General features: G+C 36.0%; 1 protein-coding gene across 8 annotated transcripts in view; it reads right to left on the bottom strand.

Moving 5' to 3' along the window:
• Fam13b (family with sequence similarity 13 member B) overlaps window positions 1-20,938 on the bottom strand; it is an 83,123-nt gene that overhangs the window by 14,089 nt on the left and 48,096 nt on the right. For all 8 annotated transcript variants that reach the window (XM_071612333.1, XM_071612334.1, XM_071612335.1 and 5 more), the window contains 5 exons: window positions 10,398-10,462; window positions 8,219-8,267; window positions 6,725-6,872; window positions 952-1,162; window positions 224-353 (listed from right to left, as the gene is read on the bottom strand). In XM_071612333.1, coding sequence (XP_071468434.1) covers window positions 224-353; window positions 952-1,162; window positions 6,725-6,872; window positions 8,219-8,267; window positions 10,398-10,462 — 603 coding nt within the window. The remainder of the gene's footprint in view (window positions 1-223; window positions 354-951; window positions 1,163-6,724; window positions 6,873-8,218; window positions 8,268-10,397; window positions 10,463-20,938) is intronic.

Here is a 20,938-nt window from a genome sequence, read left to right as displayed (position 1 = left end):
TGTGTGTGTGTTACTGAAGATTAAACCCAGGGGTGCTTTCACTGAGCTACATGCACATTTTATTCTTTTGTTTTCCTTTTGAGACAGGGTCTCGCTAAATTGCTGATGCTGGCCTTACAACTTACAATCCTCCTGCCTCAGCTTCCTAAGTCACTGGGATTACAGGCATGTGCCACAGCACCCAATTAGATACAGCTTGGTCTGGGCAATGGTACAAACTTACCTTGCTATTTCTGTCTCTTTCAAACTGCTCCTCAAATTGTCTGATTTTTTTCTGAAGTTTCTTAACCAACTGGTAAGGTGTTCTGTCTTCTCTTTTTTCATCCTTTGAACTAAAGGATGATCTTCTAATCCTGAATTTAAATGACAGGCCAATAGTCTGTGTTAAATTTTCAACTGTCAACACAACTACTAGTAAGTATATCTTGAAAGTGAAGTTAAGTCCCTAATAGTAAAGAACAACTGGTTAAAAAAAAAAAAAAAAAAAACCTACAGTGTTACACACCACAAAATTAGTGAACACAGTGGTAGAATCATTTAAAACTTATTTGGACAAAGGCAGAAAATAAATAAAGAAACCTAGCAGCTTAGAGCTCTTGTAAGTGTTCAACTTGGGGGAAAAACAAGTTTTTGGCATTTACAATCAACTTTAAGTTTTAACAAAAATATTAGGGGAATCAGTTTCACTGACTGCTTCCCTTTCAATTCTGTATCACAGTCATGAATGAATAAAACAAACACACACCATGGAAATGTCCATTTGAAAGCAAACTTCAAGCACCACACATACCTCAATGAATTTAGAATTCAACAGCAGGGCAAAACCTGCTTCAGGAAATGGGGATTATAGGGAGAAGGCTCTGACCTATAGGTATAGAAAACTAAATCTTTCAGAGGATCTGGGTACCTAATAGAAATCACCTCTTACAAATACATTAAAAAATCATATACCTAGTAAAAGAAAGTGCTTTAGATGAGGAATCCAGCATTTCTGGATCATGTAGGAAACGCTGGCTTTGTCCAAAATCTAAACTGCGGTGTGATAATACTGGAGGACCATCCTCTTCCATGGGATGGTGATTCATTCTTCCAGCTTGTGGAGACAGCTGAGCTTCTCCAGACTCAGAATCCTCCTGCCAAGACTTAAAAGCAGGAAATGGTTCTGTAAAACATAAAGAACAGTAGGATGGGTCTCTTGAGTCCATATGGGGGAAAAGTCACAAAATGTAATCTATAGGTTCTTTAAATTGTATCATTGTGTAGTGTTTCAAATATCTATTACACATGTTTTTTAATGAAACAAGAGATATGAGGATCTTCATGATGCCAACTAAAGTTTAAAATTATCCAAGATTTAGCTCAGTTTTCTCTTTTCACAAAAGGAGCTAAAGCTTAAATTACTGAACCCAGTGGCAAAACAAGAAAGGACACTGTCAAGCTCTCTAAAATTTAATTCTAATTTGGTGTGATCCCAGCTACTTGAGGCAAGAAGGATTCCAAATTCAAAGGAGATCTAGGAAAGTAAGCAATACTCTGTCTCAAAAAGGGCTGGGGATGTAGCTCAGTGGTGGAAAGCTTGCATAGGGGAAGTCCTGGGTTTGATTCCCATGAAGGGAGGGAGGGAGGGAAGGAGGGAGAGAAGGAGAGAAAGGAAAGGAAAAGAATGGAAGAGACATTATTTAATATAATTCTAAATATTCTAAACATAAGGAAAAATATTATTTTTCAAGTAAAGAAAAAAGTCTTATTTCGAAACAGTGACTACCCAACAGTCCTTAGTTAGGAACATAAAGTAAAAGTCAAATGCTGCCAGGTGGAAGATTTGTCCATTATTATCAAGAGGCTATGTTAAGATGTGGAAGCTTTTCCCTATGCTACTCAGAAATGGAGTTACTCTGACTCCATAAGAATTCTTCTCCTTTTTTTTTTTAAAGTTGTTGATGGATAATTATTTCATTCAATTATTTATATATGGTGCTAGAATTGAACCCACTGCCTCACACATGTGAGGCAAGAACTTCTACCACTGAGCCACAACCCCAGCCCAAATTCTAACATTTCTAAAAGAGGAGCTAAGTCACCTGTCAGCATCTGGTCTCTTAACATGAAACTGTAGTGGTTATCGTTTATTATAGGATTCCTATGTATAACATGTACTTTATTAAACACCCACAAGAGCATCATAAAGAAAAAACTTAACAGTGCTAGTCCTTTATAAGCACATATATCTTATTGTAGTTACCCTGAATGCTCTCAAAAGAAACCATATAACTGGTATCTTTGCACACATAGAACATATAAAAATCATACACATAATCCACAAATATAACCCAAATAAAAAAAATAAAATGAATTTTAATATCAATGAACTCGGGCAAAAAAAATTAAAAAAAAAAATACTTTGCCACTACACATTTGCATTACTTGTAACTAATAATTCTTTTAATTGGGGAAAGAGGTCACTGGGGATTGACACAGGGGCACTTTACCACTGAGCTACATCCCCGTTTGTTTTTTTTTCAGACAGGGTCTTGTTGGGTTGCTTAGGGCCTCACTAAGTTGCTGAGGCTAGCCTTGAACTTGTGATCCTCCTACCTCAGCCTCCTGAGTTGCTGGGATTATAGGCGTGTGCCACCATGCCTAGACTGTAACTAAAATTTAAAACCTTGATGCTATGGCTATTAATAATGGGAAAAAAAAAAAAAAGGAAAGATGGCTCAACAGTGTCAAACTTCAAAAGTCATTTTTTCTTTGTTCTTCACAATAGTTAATATCACTACTATAATAATTTTGTTTAATTTTATGCATTAGCTATGTAAAGCACTGCCTGTTTTACAGGGTAGTAAGAACAAAACTTAAGTCTTTTTTGAAACCCAAATCAATCTCATAAGTAAAAATTGGGTACAGAGCGTGCAATCCCACAATAAACCCAGCAATAAAGTGATTTCAAAGCAACCCTTGTACCTGTGTCCCAGAAATTAATAAACTTATAATAAATGTTTTATGAGAAATCTGTTTTAAGGAAAGAAAGAAATAACAAAAACAATTCTTTGGTATCAGTTTTAATCCAAACAATTATTCCTAAGATTTGGGGACAGCAGGAGAAGGGCTAAAAAAGACAAACAGAGTGAACCATAAAAAGGCAAGAAAACTAAACTATGGTGAACCATACTTACCCTCCCCATCTCTCTGCAGATGCATTGTTTTGAAATCAATGAGGGGAAAAGTGATAGGGCATGACGCTAATAAAATGGAAAAAATGGCAAAAAATACTAAAGTGAACACACGGCACAGTCAGAACAAACCATACACATAACACAAAGCCAAAGATACCAAAAACATTTCCCTAAAACTAGTTAGGCATTTTGCTCAAAAACTATTCAAAAAAATTACTATTAACCAAACTTTAACAAATGCAAACATACATTTCCATTTCAGCAAGCAAGGCAAAAATAAAAGGAAAAAAAAAAAAGAAAAGTGTTTTTTGTTTTTTTTTAACTCTTAAATCAGTGACACTGAAAAGCTTCAAACAGTATTAGTTAAGATTCAGTGTCACTGATTTAACAGAAAATAAAATCCCACTTTCAAAAGATTCCACTATTATGTTTCATTCCAGAATTAGGAGAAAATGGTTCACCTCCATTGAAAGATAAGTCTTTTTAAATAGCTGTTACAAATTCATACTGTTAGTAATAATGTGCTGCTACCTGTTTGCCGTGTTCTGCTGGTAATCCTTTAAGAAAAACAAAAACCACATACTAGAGAATGAGGTGGGGGCCTCTATTTGGAGTCATTCCCACTTCTCTCCTAGGAGCCACATCAAACAAAATGTCTTTAATTCCGAAGTCTGAAGTAATCTGTTCTCTTAAGGAAGACATTTTATTTAGAATATCATGACACCTAACTGTGAAAAGTCAATGTTCTTATTAGTGGCAAAGCTTGAAGGAACAATACAGTCTCCCAAGCACATGTGTGGCCATCAAGTACACTCAGCTGTCTACTACCATTGACTTTCTAAAGATCATTGGCCCCTCTTTTTGGAATAGTCAGTGGGAGACAGATATAAACTTGTCATGACCATTGAATCATATGGGTAAGAGAATATCTTGCACACTGAAAATCAGGGATCAGTAGTCCATAGGTAACCTCCTTTCCCTACAATAAGATATAGGGGTTGGCTAGTGGCTTGGGAGGCTGAGGCAAGAGGCTCTTGAGTTCAAAGATAGCCTCAGCAACTTAAGTGGTTGGATTCAGACATTGTGGGGTGGGGGACAGTCCAGCATCAGATTCTCTTTGGAGGAGCTTCCAGAAAGCTGAAGAGACAGAGAATGCCCAATCTCTCAGACAATGGAAAACAATTACTCATCTATTCTTAAAATTTAGAATTAGGACTTCCCCCCGCCAGGTCAAACATCATAAATGGCTATTTATCTGCATCTTCTAAGAGAAAGAAGCAAAAATACTTTTTTAGAATCCAAATGCTCTGTTAATTACTGCTCCTTTTCAATGATTATGCCTCAATAAATAACTAAAAAGGACATTTAATCTTCACTGTCATCAGTATGCTAACATATCCTCTAACTCTGGGGAGTATCTTCATAAATTCCAGAAATCCCGAATAATCCAGAACAACCTGACAATCAAATGACAACTTCTTGATTAGTCAGTTAAGACTTATGTCTTGGGCAGGCCAAAAACCTAGATCTAAAAAGGAGGGAAGGAGAATAGAAATAAAGATTGGTACAGACAATGTTTTGGTTAGAGCTTTAAAAAAACACCTAGACCTTAGCCAGGTGTGGAGGTACACACCTATAACCCTGGTGACTCAGGAGGCTGAGGGAGGAGAATCCCAAGTTTAAGGCCAGCCTCAGCAACTTAGCAAGGAGGCCCCCAAGTAACTTAGTGAGTAACTGCCTCAAAAGAAAAGGCTGGGGATGTAGCTCAATGGTAGAGTGCTCCTGGGTTCAATCTCCAGTACCCCTCCCCGCCCCAAAAAAAATACACCCAGACTTCACACACGCATGTGCATGCGCACGTGTACACATTCCTAAGATCAGGGGAACAGATTTACAGTGGCAAGAGGAGCCGAAAGCATTGGCACTGTAATTCCTCTTGTTGTTACCACTGTATATCATCAGATAACTTGCCAAAGGTGAGATAACTCAGGAATCTTCAATCTGACTGAACAATATGTAACTAGGCTTAAGATTCCTGAATTGGGGATTGGGGTTGTAGCTCAGCAGTAGAGCGCTCGCCTAGCACGTGTGAGGCCCTGGGTTCTATCCTCAGCACCACATAAAAACAAACAAACAAACAAACAAATAAATAAATAAAAATAAAGATATGGTGCCCAACTACAACAAATAAATAAATAAATAAATAAATAAATAAATAAATATTCCTGTATTGTCTCATTCTCTTTACCTAGGAAAGCATATGATACAGAAAGGCTCCTAGATACAAATTTGTTGCTCATTTCCTACCTCCTCCAACATTTTACTTCAAAGTGCACAAAAATACAACAAGTGGGTTATGAACTCCCATTTTTACCCCGTATACAGATTGCAGAATCACATCGGTTACACATCCACGTTTTTACATATTGCCATACTAGTGACTGTTGTATTCTGCTATCTTTCCTATCCTCTTCTAACCCACTTGAATCAAATGTAGGAAATATGATATGTCAAGAGCTTTGTAATATTTTGAACAACCAATAAAAAAAAAAACTTATGACACACACACACAAAAAAATACAACAAAGTTAAATTTTACAATAGCCACTCATATACTAATCACCTAGATTCTATCATTAACATTTTACTACATTTGCTTCACAACATTTACCCATCTCATTTAGTTGTAGTTGTAGTTGGACACAACACCTTTATTCCACTTATTTATTTTTCTTTATTTGGTGCTGAGGATCAAACCCAGAGTCTCGCACATGCTAGGCGAGCACTCTATCACTGAGCCACAACCCCACCCCAATCATCTTTTTTTAATGGATTTCAAAGTAAACTGGAGATATTGGTATACATCCCCATAAAAAGTTCAGTAGGCAAATCATTCACCGAAGTCAGTATTTGTTTGGTTTCTTATTCTTAATGTAAAAATAAAACTTTACATATAATGAAATGCAAAAATCTTAAGTGTACATTTGCTAAGTTTTGAGAAATGCATACACCCATGTTGCTTGCTTGTTAAACTTCTTTTCTTTGTGCAAATTGTTAGCCTCCACCCTCATCATACTTTCATTACCTGATAGAGACAGGGATATGATACAATATTTGGTTATACATGCCCTTGAAGATCATTTTAAAGTATTCCTGATAATCATTAAAAAAGGAAGCTAAATGCTCTGTGTTCAAACTGAGAAAGTCCTCAAGTGCTAACACCAGGTTTTCAAAGATTAAAGATAGCATCTGGTTTAACAATTTTAGAAAGCCTATTCTGGGTGATTTTATTTTAAAAATAAATTCTAACATCCATATTCAAAGCTAATGGATCAGACAAATTCTAATTCATTAAGTCAGCTGCCCCATAATCTCATTAGTATATCTAAGTAAAATGTACTCAACTCACATGAAACAGAAAACGAAAGATTAAAATGAATAAAACTGTCCAGAAAAGGGCAGTGATCTCATTACTTCCTTGGGTTATCTGAGTTACAAATAATAGTATCGATAATAATAATAATAATGATGTATGTGGGTAAAGTTACCTTCCCATTTGTCACCATCAGAAACATTCTTCAGATCTAAATGTGGAATTTGAACACTTGTTGCTTCCCCTTGAACACCAATACTTTGACCTCCTGGCACTTCTGATTCAGTGTTGGCATTTAAATCACATATCTTGCTACTACAATCCTGTATTTTAAAATAAAGAATATATTTCACAACCATGAAGTTTTCCATTCCCAGCTTAAAGATAACCAGCGCATATCCTTATGTCTTTATTAGTCTACTATGCTTAAACAGTTAATTGTTCTACACCTACTATCCAAACTATTTTCAAACATAAACTTGCAATTACAATGTCTCATTGGGAAACAAAGTTTGGAACTCAAATTCAAGAAAGTATTTTCATATAAGCAATCCCAAAAAACCAATGGCTGAATGTGCAGATGCTGACTCACAATAGGCAGGGTGGAGGGTGTGGTAGGAGTGGAGGTTCACCAGATTGGACAGAGGAGTATGGGGGGAAGGGAGGAGAGATGGGAATGGGAAAGACAGTAGAATGAATCGGACATAACTTTTCTGTATTCGTATATGAATACATGACCAGTGAAAATCCACATCATATACAACCATACGAATGGGAAGTTATATTCCATGTATGTATGATATGTTAAACTACATTCTATTGTCATGTATACTAAAAAAATAAAAAATTGAATTTAACACACACACACACACACACACAAAAAGTATTTTCAAGGGTGTAGTAGTACACACCTATAATCCTAGCTACTTGGGAAGGTAAGGTAGGAGGATCCTAAGTTCAAGGCCAGCCTCAACAACATAGTGAGGCGCTATTTCAAAATGAAAAATAAAAAGGAGGGGATGGCCAGGCATGATGGCACACAGCTTTAATCCCAGGAGCTCGGGAGGCTGAGGCAGGAGGATCATGAGTTCGAAGCCAACCTCAGCAACTTAATGAGGCCCTTAGTAACTTAGCAAGACTCTGTCTCTAAATAAAATACAAAATAGGGCTGGAGATGTGGCTTAGTGGTTAAGTGCCCCTGAGTTGAAACCCCCGGTACCAAAAAAAAGGATTGGGATGCAGTTCAGTGGTAAAGCACTTGGTTAACCTCTGCGCCCCCCTCCCCCCCAAAAAAAAACTGTTTTCATAACCAAGAATCTTATAACTAAAACTCGCAAATAAGTTACCACTTAACTACAAACATTTGATAAAAGTATTTATATTTACATCTCTTTTAAACCTATCCAATACAAGAATTAAAGGCCAGATGTAACTGGCATATAAAATCCTAGCAATTTGGGAAGCTGAGAGATTGTAGGATCACAAGTTCAAGGCCAGCCTCAGCAGCTTTTTTAGACCTTGTCTCAAAAAAAGGAAACGAATGGGGATAGAGCTAATTGGTACAGTACCCCTGGGTTCAACCCTCAGAAATATAAAGCAAACGAATAACAATAATGAGAACATTTAACCTTGGCAATTATAAGAACCATAAGATAAAAATATTTCTTACCAGAATCAAGTGTGACAATTTATCACTGTCAAATAACAAATATTCTTTCCTAAAAATATAAGTAAAGTTATTAGTATATTAAGAATAAAAAGGTTATTATTATTACATATTTCTTACCTAGATTCCTCTCTTCCCCAATTTAATTAGCATTTAAAATGTGAGAGGAGAAAATGACCATTGGGCAAATGCCCATTCTTTGGAGCCCTATATCTGAAAATCACACAATACTGAAAAGATCCACAGAATCACTTCAGATTTAGAAAAATTAAGTAATGCTCCCCACTTCCCTGTCAACACATGAAACCATCCCCCAAAAAAACTTTTTACAGAAGGGAAATTAAAATCCACAATAAATAGAAACAAACAAACAAACAAAAAAACATAATGGTATTTTGTAAAATAAATATTAGTTTTAACCAAATAAATAGCTTTATTCTCTCTACTTTGCGACTTCTAAAATTTTTTAAAAAGGTATAACTATAACTATGTTCTTTACCTTAAATCTGTTTCTATCACAAGGTTATATTGTAATCAAAGGTTACTAGTTCTAAAATGCTCCCTCCTCTAAATATAAGAGTAGAATAAAAAAAGGAAATTTTTAAAATTTTCAGATCACATTTATTCCCCCAGAAAAACTCACCCCTATTAAGAACAGGTGTTAACAACAAGCTGTCACAAATGATTTCTACCTATTCAACCAGTCAACAGAGCATTTGCTATTATGCAGTAGGTTATCAATATGCCTACTTTGGGAAACTTCTTTTCCCAAAAAACACTTGTAAAAATTTACAATACAAGCAAGTGCCAGTTCTAACTTGATCTAAATATGGCAAGTCATCTCCTCAGATACATAATCATCTCATTCTTGCTGAGTGTAAGAAATGAATTAAATTGCCTGAAAAGCTCAAGGCCTTGCTTTGCTTAGGTAGGATGAGTAGATTCTACGACTAGCTGACCCTTGTTTAATTTAATCCCTTAAATTTGAGAAACAAGAGTGTTAAACATGCAAAATGTAATCCACCTAAGCAAGGTACTCTTTGGATCTAAAAACAAGTTTGCTAACCTATACAAGTTGAAGAGGAAAGAACTTTTCCAAAAAGATTGAGTCCTCACTAAATGGATCCTTATTGTTCTATCAAATCCAGATGTCATCATTCTGGGGATGCCTGTAAATGCTGTTAATCTTAAATCTTCAGCCCATAACTCCAAAACTCCCTGGGCTGGAAGAGGATCATTCCTGCCTCCTGAAAGGAAGCACAAGGAACTGCTGTAAGCAGAAAATCTGTGGACCTTCAGAGTATGGGGACGCTCCAGAGACATGGCTCCAAAGAATTTACTTACCTTCAGAGAATAGGTTTCCTATTCACAATTACGAGACAATGGTATTAACACAAGTTACCCTGGCCAACAGGCTATCAGCAAATTAGTAATGCTGTTTTGGATTTCCAATTATTTAGAATCTAGTTTGCAACTTCATTACTGATATGTTTTCTGTATATCAAATCATCTTTCCTAAGAAAGTTATTATGCACTTCTTGGCATATCTGAAAGAATGATGCAAAGAGACCCAAATCCTTTTCAGTGCCTTGAAACACTCTAGAAAGCTTTAACTCAAAGGGATTCTATCTACCAAAACTCTACATCTGGTTGACATCTCATTGCCTCAGGCATTGCTTGCTCTATTATAGCTGGTCAAAGAGATGAACAAGTACCATTGCTTAAGTACCATTCTTGGAACACACCAAGAATGAGTTCAAAGAGGAAGTGAAATATTCTGTACATTATCCGTAGAAGCCAATATGTTATAATCTTTTGGTTAGTTAGCCCCAGCTGCAAGATCATGAATTAACTCACTGACAGTTATACTCTAAGTATCAATAAATTCCCAATTGTTCTATAAATCACTTACAAGTTTTAGATGTCTCCAAGAAGGCTGCGTTCTTCCCACTGAATGTTTTCCAAGTTATAACTAATGTTTGTCTGAAGTTGTTGGAACTCCTGAATATTTGGACATTTAATGTTTTATCCCTACTACTAAATCAAGAAGCTTGAATTTCTTTTAGATTTCCTAAACTGTATGTCATAAAGTATAGATTAATCTAAATACTGCACCCAAATATCTGCGAAGAGCTATAAATATAAAAATGATTTATTAGTTAAAAACAAGAGAAATATTTACCTCTCAAGATGGCCTTCCTCACTATCACCATGGTCACTGCATGGCTCTAATAGTATACCTACAGACTGGAAAAAAGAATACCACCACTGTATTAACGGAGCTCCCAAAACTCATATATGAGAGAAAGTGGCCAATGAAATTAAGATACTAGATTATGGGTTAGTCATAACAACAACCCTCTTTAGCTATCATTTAAAATAACAACCTGTGGGAACTGGCATTTCTTTGTACAGACAGTAACTTATCATCCCTCAAAATCTGAATCATATTAAGCATAGTAGGAATCCTGCATTTCTTAGGTACCACCAATATTATTATTCTCCTGCAAAAAATAGTGGCCTTTCTGAGTTTTCTTGTCTACTACTGTTTGCTTTGTTTTTCCTTAGTCACAAACCAAAGTTGGTGAATTCCTACAGGAAAAAGAAGAGTCCTGGAGAACTTCACCAGATTCCTTTATCATGTGCATATGAAATAAAAACTGCTTTCCACTCAGGGTGCTCCTCAGACACAGGAAACACCTCCCCCCAACACACACATACCATTTTCCAATGAGCTTAGTTATACCACCATCATCATAATTCCCCCACAAATTTAAAAACCTCCCAAGTCTAATGCAAATACCCTGAGCATTACTATAAGGTATATTAAATTTTTGGTATTTTTGATGATCATCTCTAAAATCAACAAAATTTTAATTTTCTTCTCAGATTCTTTAAAAACTACCACTTGTCCAGTTTTGTTTAGTGTGAAATGAAGTGCACAATTATCTGAAAAAAGCTAATCAATTACTTTTTCCCTTTTCTAACTAATTATCTCCACAAAGCTGAACTGTCTCAAATAATCTATAGCAGCAGACTGAAAATAGAAGCAAAAGTGAGAATTGAGGTGTCTTCTAAGTCAGACAGGCATTAATATTTGCAAACATAAAACAATACAACTCTTTAAACTACAAAATTTTTATGAATAGTTGTTTATTAAGAAAAAAGTGGCTGGGCATGGTGGTATGTGTCTGTAGTTCCAGCTACAAAGGAGGCTAAGGCAGCAGGAGAGCTTGAGACCAAATTTCAAGGCGAGCCTGAGCAACAGAGTAGGAAAAAAAGGTGGGAAGAAGGAAAGAAAAAGCAACCTTATTTATATTTTATTATAATGCTTAATTAATATTTTTAAAGTTTTTTGTTTTTATTTCTAATATGGTAAATACTGATAGATATACCTATGTAAATAAAAGCTCTTTGGGATCCCCATAATTTTTAATAGTAAAGGGGCCCCAAGACCCAAAGTGTGAGTACTGATGTAAAAATTGTACTTCAAGCAACCTTTAAGCTCTAGAACACAGCCTTACATTCTGAAGGTTTCTAGGCACATTAAAAAAAGAATTACCCAATATTTAAAATATTACCCTGAATAAATGCTTAAAATGAGCCTTAGTATCTATTTTTTTTAAAGTTTCTTTTTTTTTTTTGGTAGTTGTAGATGGACAGAATGCCTTTATTTTATTTGTTTATTTTTATGTGGTGCTGAGGATCGAACCCAGTGCCTCACGCATGCTAGGAAAGAGTTCTGCCACTGAGCTACAACCCTAGCCCCAGAGCCTTGATATCTTACTCAAAGAACCAAACTCAAATTCCAGTTCTAACTTCCTCATCACAAATATGAGAATAATAATTAATGTCTACCTTAGAGTTATTATGAGAGAAGCAAAAGAAACAGCTTATACTAAAATCAATAAATTATATTAAAAAGTCATACTATTCCATTGCCAATCCTGTAATTTTTTTATCATGAAATAATTGAAACAAAATACAAAGATCAATATTAATATATACATATGCTGTAGTCAGCTTTAGACTAATATTAATTAATATCCACATATGCTGCAGTTAGCTTTAGGCAACATAATTCTTAAATTTGCTTTTCAAATAGTGAAAATCAGTAAACAAAAAGGCAATTGGAGGCAATGTAAAAGATAAAGTAATAATGACCAAAAAAAAAAGATAAAGTGACAGAAGTAAAAGCTGAATGCCCAGCAGTGAAGGAAGTAGAATGAAATGAAAAACCAGGTGCCAAACTGCACTGTACATTATGCCTCAGGGTAAAGAAATTAAAGTCAGATCATAATATAGTCAGAGTTCAATTATAGACAACGAAATATATACTTTCTTTAAATATTAGTAAAAATGTATGTTTCATCACATTTATTTCCTCAGAATTCATTAAAGATTAAATATTCATTCATATGTGGGTAGAGAAGAGCTTGGTCATTTGCTAAAATATTAGCTGGCAAAATAACTCATATCTCCCTCCCCATTGTGCCTTTCCACACACATCAGAGTCCTCAAATGGAAGGAAGCTACTCTGGTCTCAAAGTAAGCTAGAGAGCTTTTGTGGTAAGCAATGATAATAGTAGGAGCAGTTGCCCCACAGACATAATACCAACATCTTAGGGGCTGTCAGTGTTTACTGCCAGGAACTAATTAAGGCCTGGTTAGCATTTCCAGAAACTGTTCTCTACCTATTCCTTAGCCATCAATAACTGGTGCTTCCACATTGCTTAGTTTTGCTTTCTCCCATCTCCACTTACCTAGCTCTGCTCAAGCATGCTAGTTACTTCTTTTTAAATAGGTTAAAAATTTCTCAATCCACTCTGTGCATTTAATATGTTTTCATATATAATAAACTGCATACTAAGATAGTTCAATCTAGTCCACTTTCTTTCTTCCTTTTTAAGTTATTGATAGATCTTTATTTATTTACACGTGGTGCTGAGATTCGAACCCAGTGCCTCACACATGCCAGGCAAGTATACTACGGCTGAGCCACAGCTTCAGCCCTAGTCCACTTTCTTTTACTGAGTTAATATAATCAAAACTGATGCGGTCCCATTATAGTAAAGTCAAATGACAGCCATTTCTTCCTCTTGGCTGCCTGCTAGTTTCCCCCAAAAACTTATGGCCTCCACTTCAGAAATGAGGTAACTCCATTTTAGCAGTTTCTATTTGCAATACATGAATAATTTCAATCTTTAGGGAGTACCACAAATGAATGTACTCTGAAATAGATGAGTTTTATGGACGTTTACTGATAAATCCAGATATTCTAAAGTGCCCTCTGATCAAACTACTGATCTTCACACAGTTGCAAATCCCTAAAACAGCCCAAATGACTATACAACTTGCTGCATCTACTAAAAATCTATAGAGACAAATTTCACAAGAAAATCTGAAAAAAATACTGATTTGTAAAACACGTATCTTTTGAGGGGAGGGGAAGTGGGACTTGAACCCAGGGGTGCTGTACTTCTAAGCTAAATCCCAGCCCTTTTAAAAAATGTTTCTTTTGAAACAGGTCTAAGTTGCGTGGGCAAACTTGGAATTTCTCTTCTTCCTGCCTCAGCCTCCTGAGTGGCTATACCAGCGTACCTAACTTATAACTTATTATGGGCTGGCATTATGGCTCAGCGGTAAAGCCCTCGCCTAGCATGTGCGAGGCCCTGGGTTAGATCCTCAGCACCACATAAAAATAAGGATATTTTGTTCAACTACAACTAAAAAATAAATATTTAAAACTAAAATAAAATAAAAGACATATCTAACATGTTACCCAAAATATATAAGGAACTAAAACTCAACAATAAGAAAACAGCCTAATTTAAAAATGAGCAAAACACACCAAAGAAAATATACACATGGTAAATAAACACATGAAACACATCATTAGGGAATTCAAAATTCAAACAATAATGTACCACTATACACCTACCAGAATAGCCAAAATCCAAAACACTTATAACAACATCCAGTGTGGCAAGGATGTATAGTTCTCATTTGTGCTGGAAAATGAATGAGAAACTCATTCAAATTTATGTAGGCATTTAGATTATACTATGGGTGGCATTCAAATCGATGGGGAAAAGATAGGTAATTCAAAAAATTTATGTGTTAACTAAGTAAACATCTAGAAAAAAGTAGAATTCACTCTATATCTTACACCATAATAAATTTCAAAGGAGTTAAATATTTCAATGCAAAAAATAAAGCCACAGAAGTATTTTTTTTTAAAAAAGAACTTTTCAACTATGACATAAAACCTAAAGGGGAAAAAAACAAACAAACAAACAAACAACAACAAAAAAAAAAAACAGATAAAATTGACACTGCCAAAAATGAACTTCAGCACTCAAAAGACAACAAATTTAAAATGTTTAGATTACCACAAAAAAGGGAATATTTCCTTAATAAATAAAGTGCCTGTAAATCAAAAAGGGACAATCCAACCATCCAACAGAAGAATGTCAAAAGTATACAGGCAACTAAAAGTAAAAAAAAAAAAAAGACGCTGAAGCTGTGTGCAGTGGCGTACACCTGTAAATCCCAGCAGCTTGGGAAGCTGAGACAGGAGGATCAAGGGTTCAAAGCCAGCCTCAGGAAAAGTGAGGCACTTAGCAACTCAGTGAGACCCTGTCTCTAAATAAAATACAAAATAGAGCTGGGGATGTTGCTCAGTGGTCTAGTGCCCTTGAGTTCAATCCCCATTACCCACCCTCTCCCTCAAAAAAATAGGCATTGACCATTTTTACAAAAATATCAATGGAGGGCCAGGGATTTAGCTCAATGGGAGAGCCACTTGCTTGGCAGGCACAAGGCCCAGAGTTTGATCAGCAACACTGCCCAAAAAAACATACAAAAATGTCAATGGAAACAAAAATCACAATTTACAATTTTCACTAACCAGACTGTAATAAAAAAAAGTCTGCCAAGGGCATAGTGAAATAGATACTAGTACACATTGCTAGTGACTGACAGTATAAACTTGGTTCAATGGAGGGCAATTTGGAAATACATAACAAAATTACAAATATATACAAATAAACTTAATTTTCCTATCTAAACAATATCCTTTTTTAATATTTTTTTTTAGTTGTAGTTGGATACAATATCTTTTAATGAATTAATTTATTTTTATGTGGTGCTGAGGATCGAACCCAGGCCTCGCCCATGCTAGGCGAGCATTTTACCGCTGAGCCACAACCCCAGCCCCTAAACAATATCTTTTCAAGAAGTAAATATTTTAGAACTCTATAAAACAAAAACCAGTTATCCATACATAAAGCTTTCTTAAAAAATTGGTGCTATTAACCCTATTGGCAAAGCCATATATCACTATCACACCTAAAAATATTTCACAGTAATCCCTTAATATCATCAAATACCCAGTCAGGGTTTGTTTCCCCTGTTGTCTTAATTTTTAACTAGAATTTGTTTATTTGAAAATGAACCCAAATAAAATACAAGGATTATAATTGGTCATTACCTCTCTTATCTCTCTCTCTCTCTCTTTTTTTTTTTTTGTAGTTGTAGATAGCATGTCTTTATTTTATTTATTTTTGTATGCAGTGCTAAGGATCGAACCCAGTGCCTCATACATGCTAGGCAAGTGCTCTGCCACTGAGCCACAGCACCAGCCCTCTTATATCTCTTTTAATCTACATCTCCCTATCTGTCGGGAGCCATGATTTGAATTATGGTATCTGATTGTCTGGCCACAAAAGTGTTCCTCTGCTGGGAACTCTTGGTGCAAAGACAGGAGTGAGACTGCCCAGTTGCCATGGTGACGCCCTGTTCAAAAGAGGTTCATGTTTGCCACAAGACTATCAGTCTTGACCCTGAGTTCAGATACCAGCTGCCAGTGGTAAAGAATCATGAGCATAAGTTGATGATTTTAATTGGGCCACTAGTCTTCAACCTTGGTCCTGCTTGCTTTGAAGCAGCTTTCTCACAGAAAACCCTTTTGATGTTAAAAACCTATAAAATAAACATGCTGAGCTAGCTCTGGGTCATTACATCTCCCTCAGGGTGTAATGAACCACCTGGTCTCAGCTTTCTCTCTCTGTGTGTCTATCTTTTCTAATCCCCCATCACCCCTCGTAGGGTTTCTAAATTAAGGGTGGTGCAGGTGGAAGCACCTATTTCCCTCTTTTTATTTATATATTTTACCTAAGAATATTTTCCTTTTCTCTTCTTTTTTTAACCTTGATGTTGGGAACCAAAGCCAGGTGCTCACACACGCTAGTCAAGTGCTCTACCACAGCAAACCGAATCTTTTGTGCTATAGTACATGAGCAAATTTTAAGGATACTCTCATGGAATGTTTGCTGAAATAAGTTGACAGCAAAGGGAACAAAACACACCCGACACAATGATTAAGGGCAAGAATTCTGAAGCTAAATTGCCTGGGCTTACAGCATGGCTCTGCCACTTGTGAGTCACTTGACTTAACTCTCTGTGCCTCAGTTTTCTCATTTTGAAATAAATGAGGATGACAATAGTAAAAAAAAAAAAAAAAATTGGTGCTAAGGACTGAACCCAGGGCATTGCACGTTAAGAATACTCTACAGCCCCATACAACATTTAATCACTAGAGGTCCCAAGATTAATTTCATATTGGCTAATCAACAACCACTGTGGTACTATGGTCTGAGTAGCACCTAGTATTCTTCAGTTTATTTTAATGGCGTTGGTTACAATGCTAAAAATAATCTCATTTCCTTATATTGCAAGTCAATTTCTGAGAAACAATCTTCTCACTAGGGATGTAGTTCAGTGGTAGAGTGCTTTCCCAGCATGCACAAGTTCCTGGGTTCAATCCCCAGTACCCAAGAGCCGAGAAAAATTCCTCAGGGAATCTTCAAAATTATTTTTTGTAGCTAAAACCTTGGTCTCTTTACAATATTCTAATCCAGGACTGGCAAACTATAGGCTACTAGCCAAATTCAGTTCAGTCTCACTTTTTTATGGTTAGTAATGTAAGAATGGTTTTTACACTTTTTCCATCTCCGGTACTAGGGATTTACCCAGCCTTACTTTACCACTGAGCTATATCCATAGTTTTTTTCATTTGAGACAGGGTTTCACTAAGTTTCTGAGACTGGCCTTAGTACTTGCAATTCTCTTGCCTCGGCTTCCTGAGTTACTGGGATTATTAGGCTGCACCACTGCAATGGAGCACAAGGTGTTTACATTTTTAAATGGTTGTGTGTGCATGGGGAAGGAGATCAAAAGAATATATTATAACATAAAAAATATAATAAATCAGATTTAGGGACCATAAATAAACTTTTTGGATTTTTTTGGCAGTGCTGGAGATCAAACCCAGGACGGTATGCACACTTAGCAAGTACTCTACCAATGAGCTACAACCCCCACCAGCCCTAAAATAAAGTTTTTTTGGAATACAGCCATGCTTATTTGTTTACATATTTTCTCTAGTTGCTACCACAACAGAACAGTTGTGACAGACCATATGCCCACAAAACCTAAAACATTGACTGACCCTTTACAAGAAGTTGGTTGACCTCTACTTTAATTAGCCTTACACGTTCCTGGACTTTGGTTAATTTTTACCTAAGCCACTTGAATCATACCATGTCATTAGACACTTGAAACTGATACATCCTCTTCAACTCACATTTCCCTCTTCTGGCAACTTCTTCACCTTGCTGTCATACTAAAGGCCCCATTTCAAGTTTCCAACCCACTTAACATGTACTCTACACCCTGGTCAACTATTTTAAAGATATTTTATCAAAATCTTTCCCAGTGGTGTCTAGTTTATTATCAGCTTTCTTTCCTCCCGTGGAAAAATGTTACAAGAAGATGTCACACAATGTACCTTGCTAGTTTAGTTCACTACAAACTCATACCATCAAACTTCAGCTAGTCCTCCAATGGTTCTTGAGTATCTGCTGACTTCTGTTTTTCTATTTGATTTTTTTTTTCCCATGCAGGATCTTGAAAAACTACCTCTTTCTTCAAACTACAAACCCTATTCCTATCTCTTCACGCTCTGCAAATGAGGCATTTCATTAAAAAAAAAAAAAATCTTAAATAAGATGTCCAAATCACCTCCTGGTTCAAAAGCATTATGTATCTTCCCTTCAACTGCCGATTAAAAACAACTTTTCCTATTTAGAAATAATCACTGAACCTGTGATTGAGGAAAGAATCATCTTTCCTCCCTTTCTCACTGCCACCACCATGCAGTATTCCACAAATTATCCTACTTCTTTACATTTTTTTAATCTTTCCCTATCTATGTTGATTCTCAACATACTGTTGATATACACAAATCACCATTTGATAGAAAAGGGGGTCGGAGAGCTATACCACAATCATGCTATGCAATTAGAATTCTCTTTCCTTCATTTTCAATACAAAACTTGTACTTGTCTAAAAAGCATTCCAGCCAGGTGCACTGGCACAGGCCTGCAATACCAGCAGCTTGGGAAGCTGAGGCAAGAGGATCACAAGTTACAGTTAACCTCAGCAACTTAGCAAGGCCCTAGCAACTTAGTGAGATGGTCTCAAAATAAAAAGGGCTGGGGATGTGGCTGACTGCATTGGTTAAGCACCCCTGGATTCAATCCCTGGTACAAAAAAACAAAAAAACCCACACTTCACTGCTTCTATCTTTCTATCTGCTTGTCTGATACTCATCCTCAATCACTAACATCTGTTTTTCTTCCATGAAATTCACTACCTACAAAGCACCTTTCTTTAACAATAATCTGTATCTCTAAATCCAATGAATTTCTTTAATTGGAATTAAATTTTTATGTTTAGATTGACTATAAATCAATAGAAACTATCAGAATCTAAATATAAAAGAATCTAAGAAAAGTAAAATCACCTGTAACCCTATCAGCCAGATGGTCACTGGAAATATTTTACCATATTTCTTTTTTTTTTTTTTTAAAGAGAGAGAGAGAGAATTTTAATATTTATTTTTTAGTTCTCGGCGGACACAACATCTTTGTTTGTATGTGGTGCTGAGGATCGAACCCAGGCCGCACGCATGCCAGGCGAGCGCGCTACCACTTGAGCCACATCCCCAGCCCTACCATATTTCTTATATACACAAAAATTGGTAATTCATTAAGCCAAGTATTCTACACTTGGATTTTTAAAAAATAACTTTCATGACTATTACTCATATCTTTAAAACAATATCAAATGATTCAGCAATGCTCCATTATATGGATATACCATGATTTGACTATTTCCCAGTTACTGAAGTTTTTAATGTCTCTCAATTTTTCTCCTGCAATTAAACCTACAATGAGAATTCTAGTAGGCAAATCTTTGCATGCATCTCCGATTTGTGTACATTTCCTTAGGATATACTCCAAGATTTTGAGATTTCTAGATATAAGGTTTAACATCTTTTGTTCTTATTATAAATGTGTTTCCAGGAAAATCTGTAGCAATTTTTACTTCCATTGCCTGTGTATGAGACTGCCATTCTCAACTTGCCCTCACCGGCATTAAATATATTGTTCCCAGGTTACTTTATTATTCTTTTTTTCAACAGTGAGGCAAAGAAAACCACCACTTTAGACTTATATATAGCCTCACTAGTAAGCAAATAAAATTAAACATACTTTTCCTATTTTATTTGTGCACATTTGCCTCCCACCTTTTTTTTTTTTTTTTTAACTTTTTAGTTTCACAAAATTCTTAAGGGTAAAAACAATCTGTTTTGACATTCCCAACTTTTATGGCCATCACTATTTCTTCCTTTAAGAATACAGAGATGGGTTAGGGCTGTAGCTCTGTGGTAGAGCGCTTGCCTCGCATGTGTGAGGCACTGGGTTCGATCCTCAGCACTACATAAAAATAAATAAAAATATTGTGTCCATCTACAACTAAAAAAAAAAGAATACAGAGATTACTGGGGTTTCCTCAACCTACTTTTCCTCTCTTAAGTCACTGCTCTGGCAATTCCATTCACTCATAACCAAAGAAGTCCCATCACCAACCAAAGTTTAAGACTCAACTTTTTTATTCATGTTGGTATTGTATCCCAGTTACATAAAAATGACCACTTTTACAATCTCTTATTGGGTTCCTTACCCAAGTTTATAGCTAAAAATCCCCCCCCCCCTTTTTTGGTACTGGGAATTAAACCCAGGGGCACTTGACCACTTAGGTACATCCCCAGCTCTTTATATTTTTTGAAACAGGGTCTCACTAAATTGCTGAGGGTGGCCTTTAACTTGTGATCTTCCTGTCTCAGCCTCCCAAGTTGCTGGGATTACAGCATGTGCCAACGTGTCCAGTTTAGCTAAATCTTTATTGTTTTCACCTTTGTAATTGCTTTTATTCTCCTTCCTTCTCTTGTGCTGGTATTTCAAACCATTATACGTTCTCACCAAATCTAGCGCAAAAAACCTACTAGCTGTCCCCCACCCCCACCCCAGCCTCCGATCTTCCTTACATCTATTTTCTATAAGTTTACTACAATAGCCGCCTTCTTAAAAATAGAGATCTGGGTACACCATTCCCTTTGCTTCAAAGTTTTCTATAGAAAACTTTTTTTTTCCTTCAGTGGAGAAAATCCATGTAAACCTACCAATATTTTCTTATTTTCTACAATATATCCTCCCACAATGCCCTGAACCCTACAATCACCAATGCTTCACTAACATTCAACATTTCCCTGTAATCTTTACTCATGCTATCCATTAAGTCTCCCCTATAAACTTC

Source organism: Marmota flaviventris, chromosome 5 (genome assembly GCF_047511675.1).
Source record: "Marmota flaviventris isolate mMarFla1 chromosome 5, mMarFla1.hap1, whole genome shotgun sequence".
Lineage (NCBI taxonomy): Eukaryota > Metazoa > Chordata > Mammalia > Rodentia > Sciuridae > Marmota > Marmota flaviventris.
This window is presented reverse-complemented; position numbering and strand designations above follow the sequence as displayed.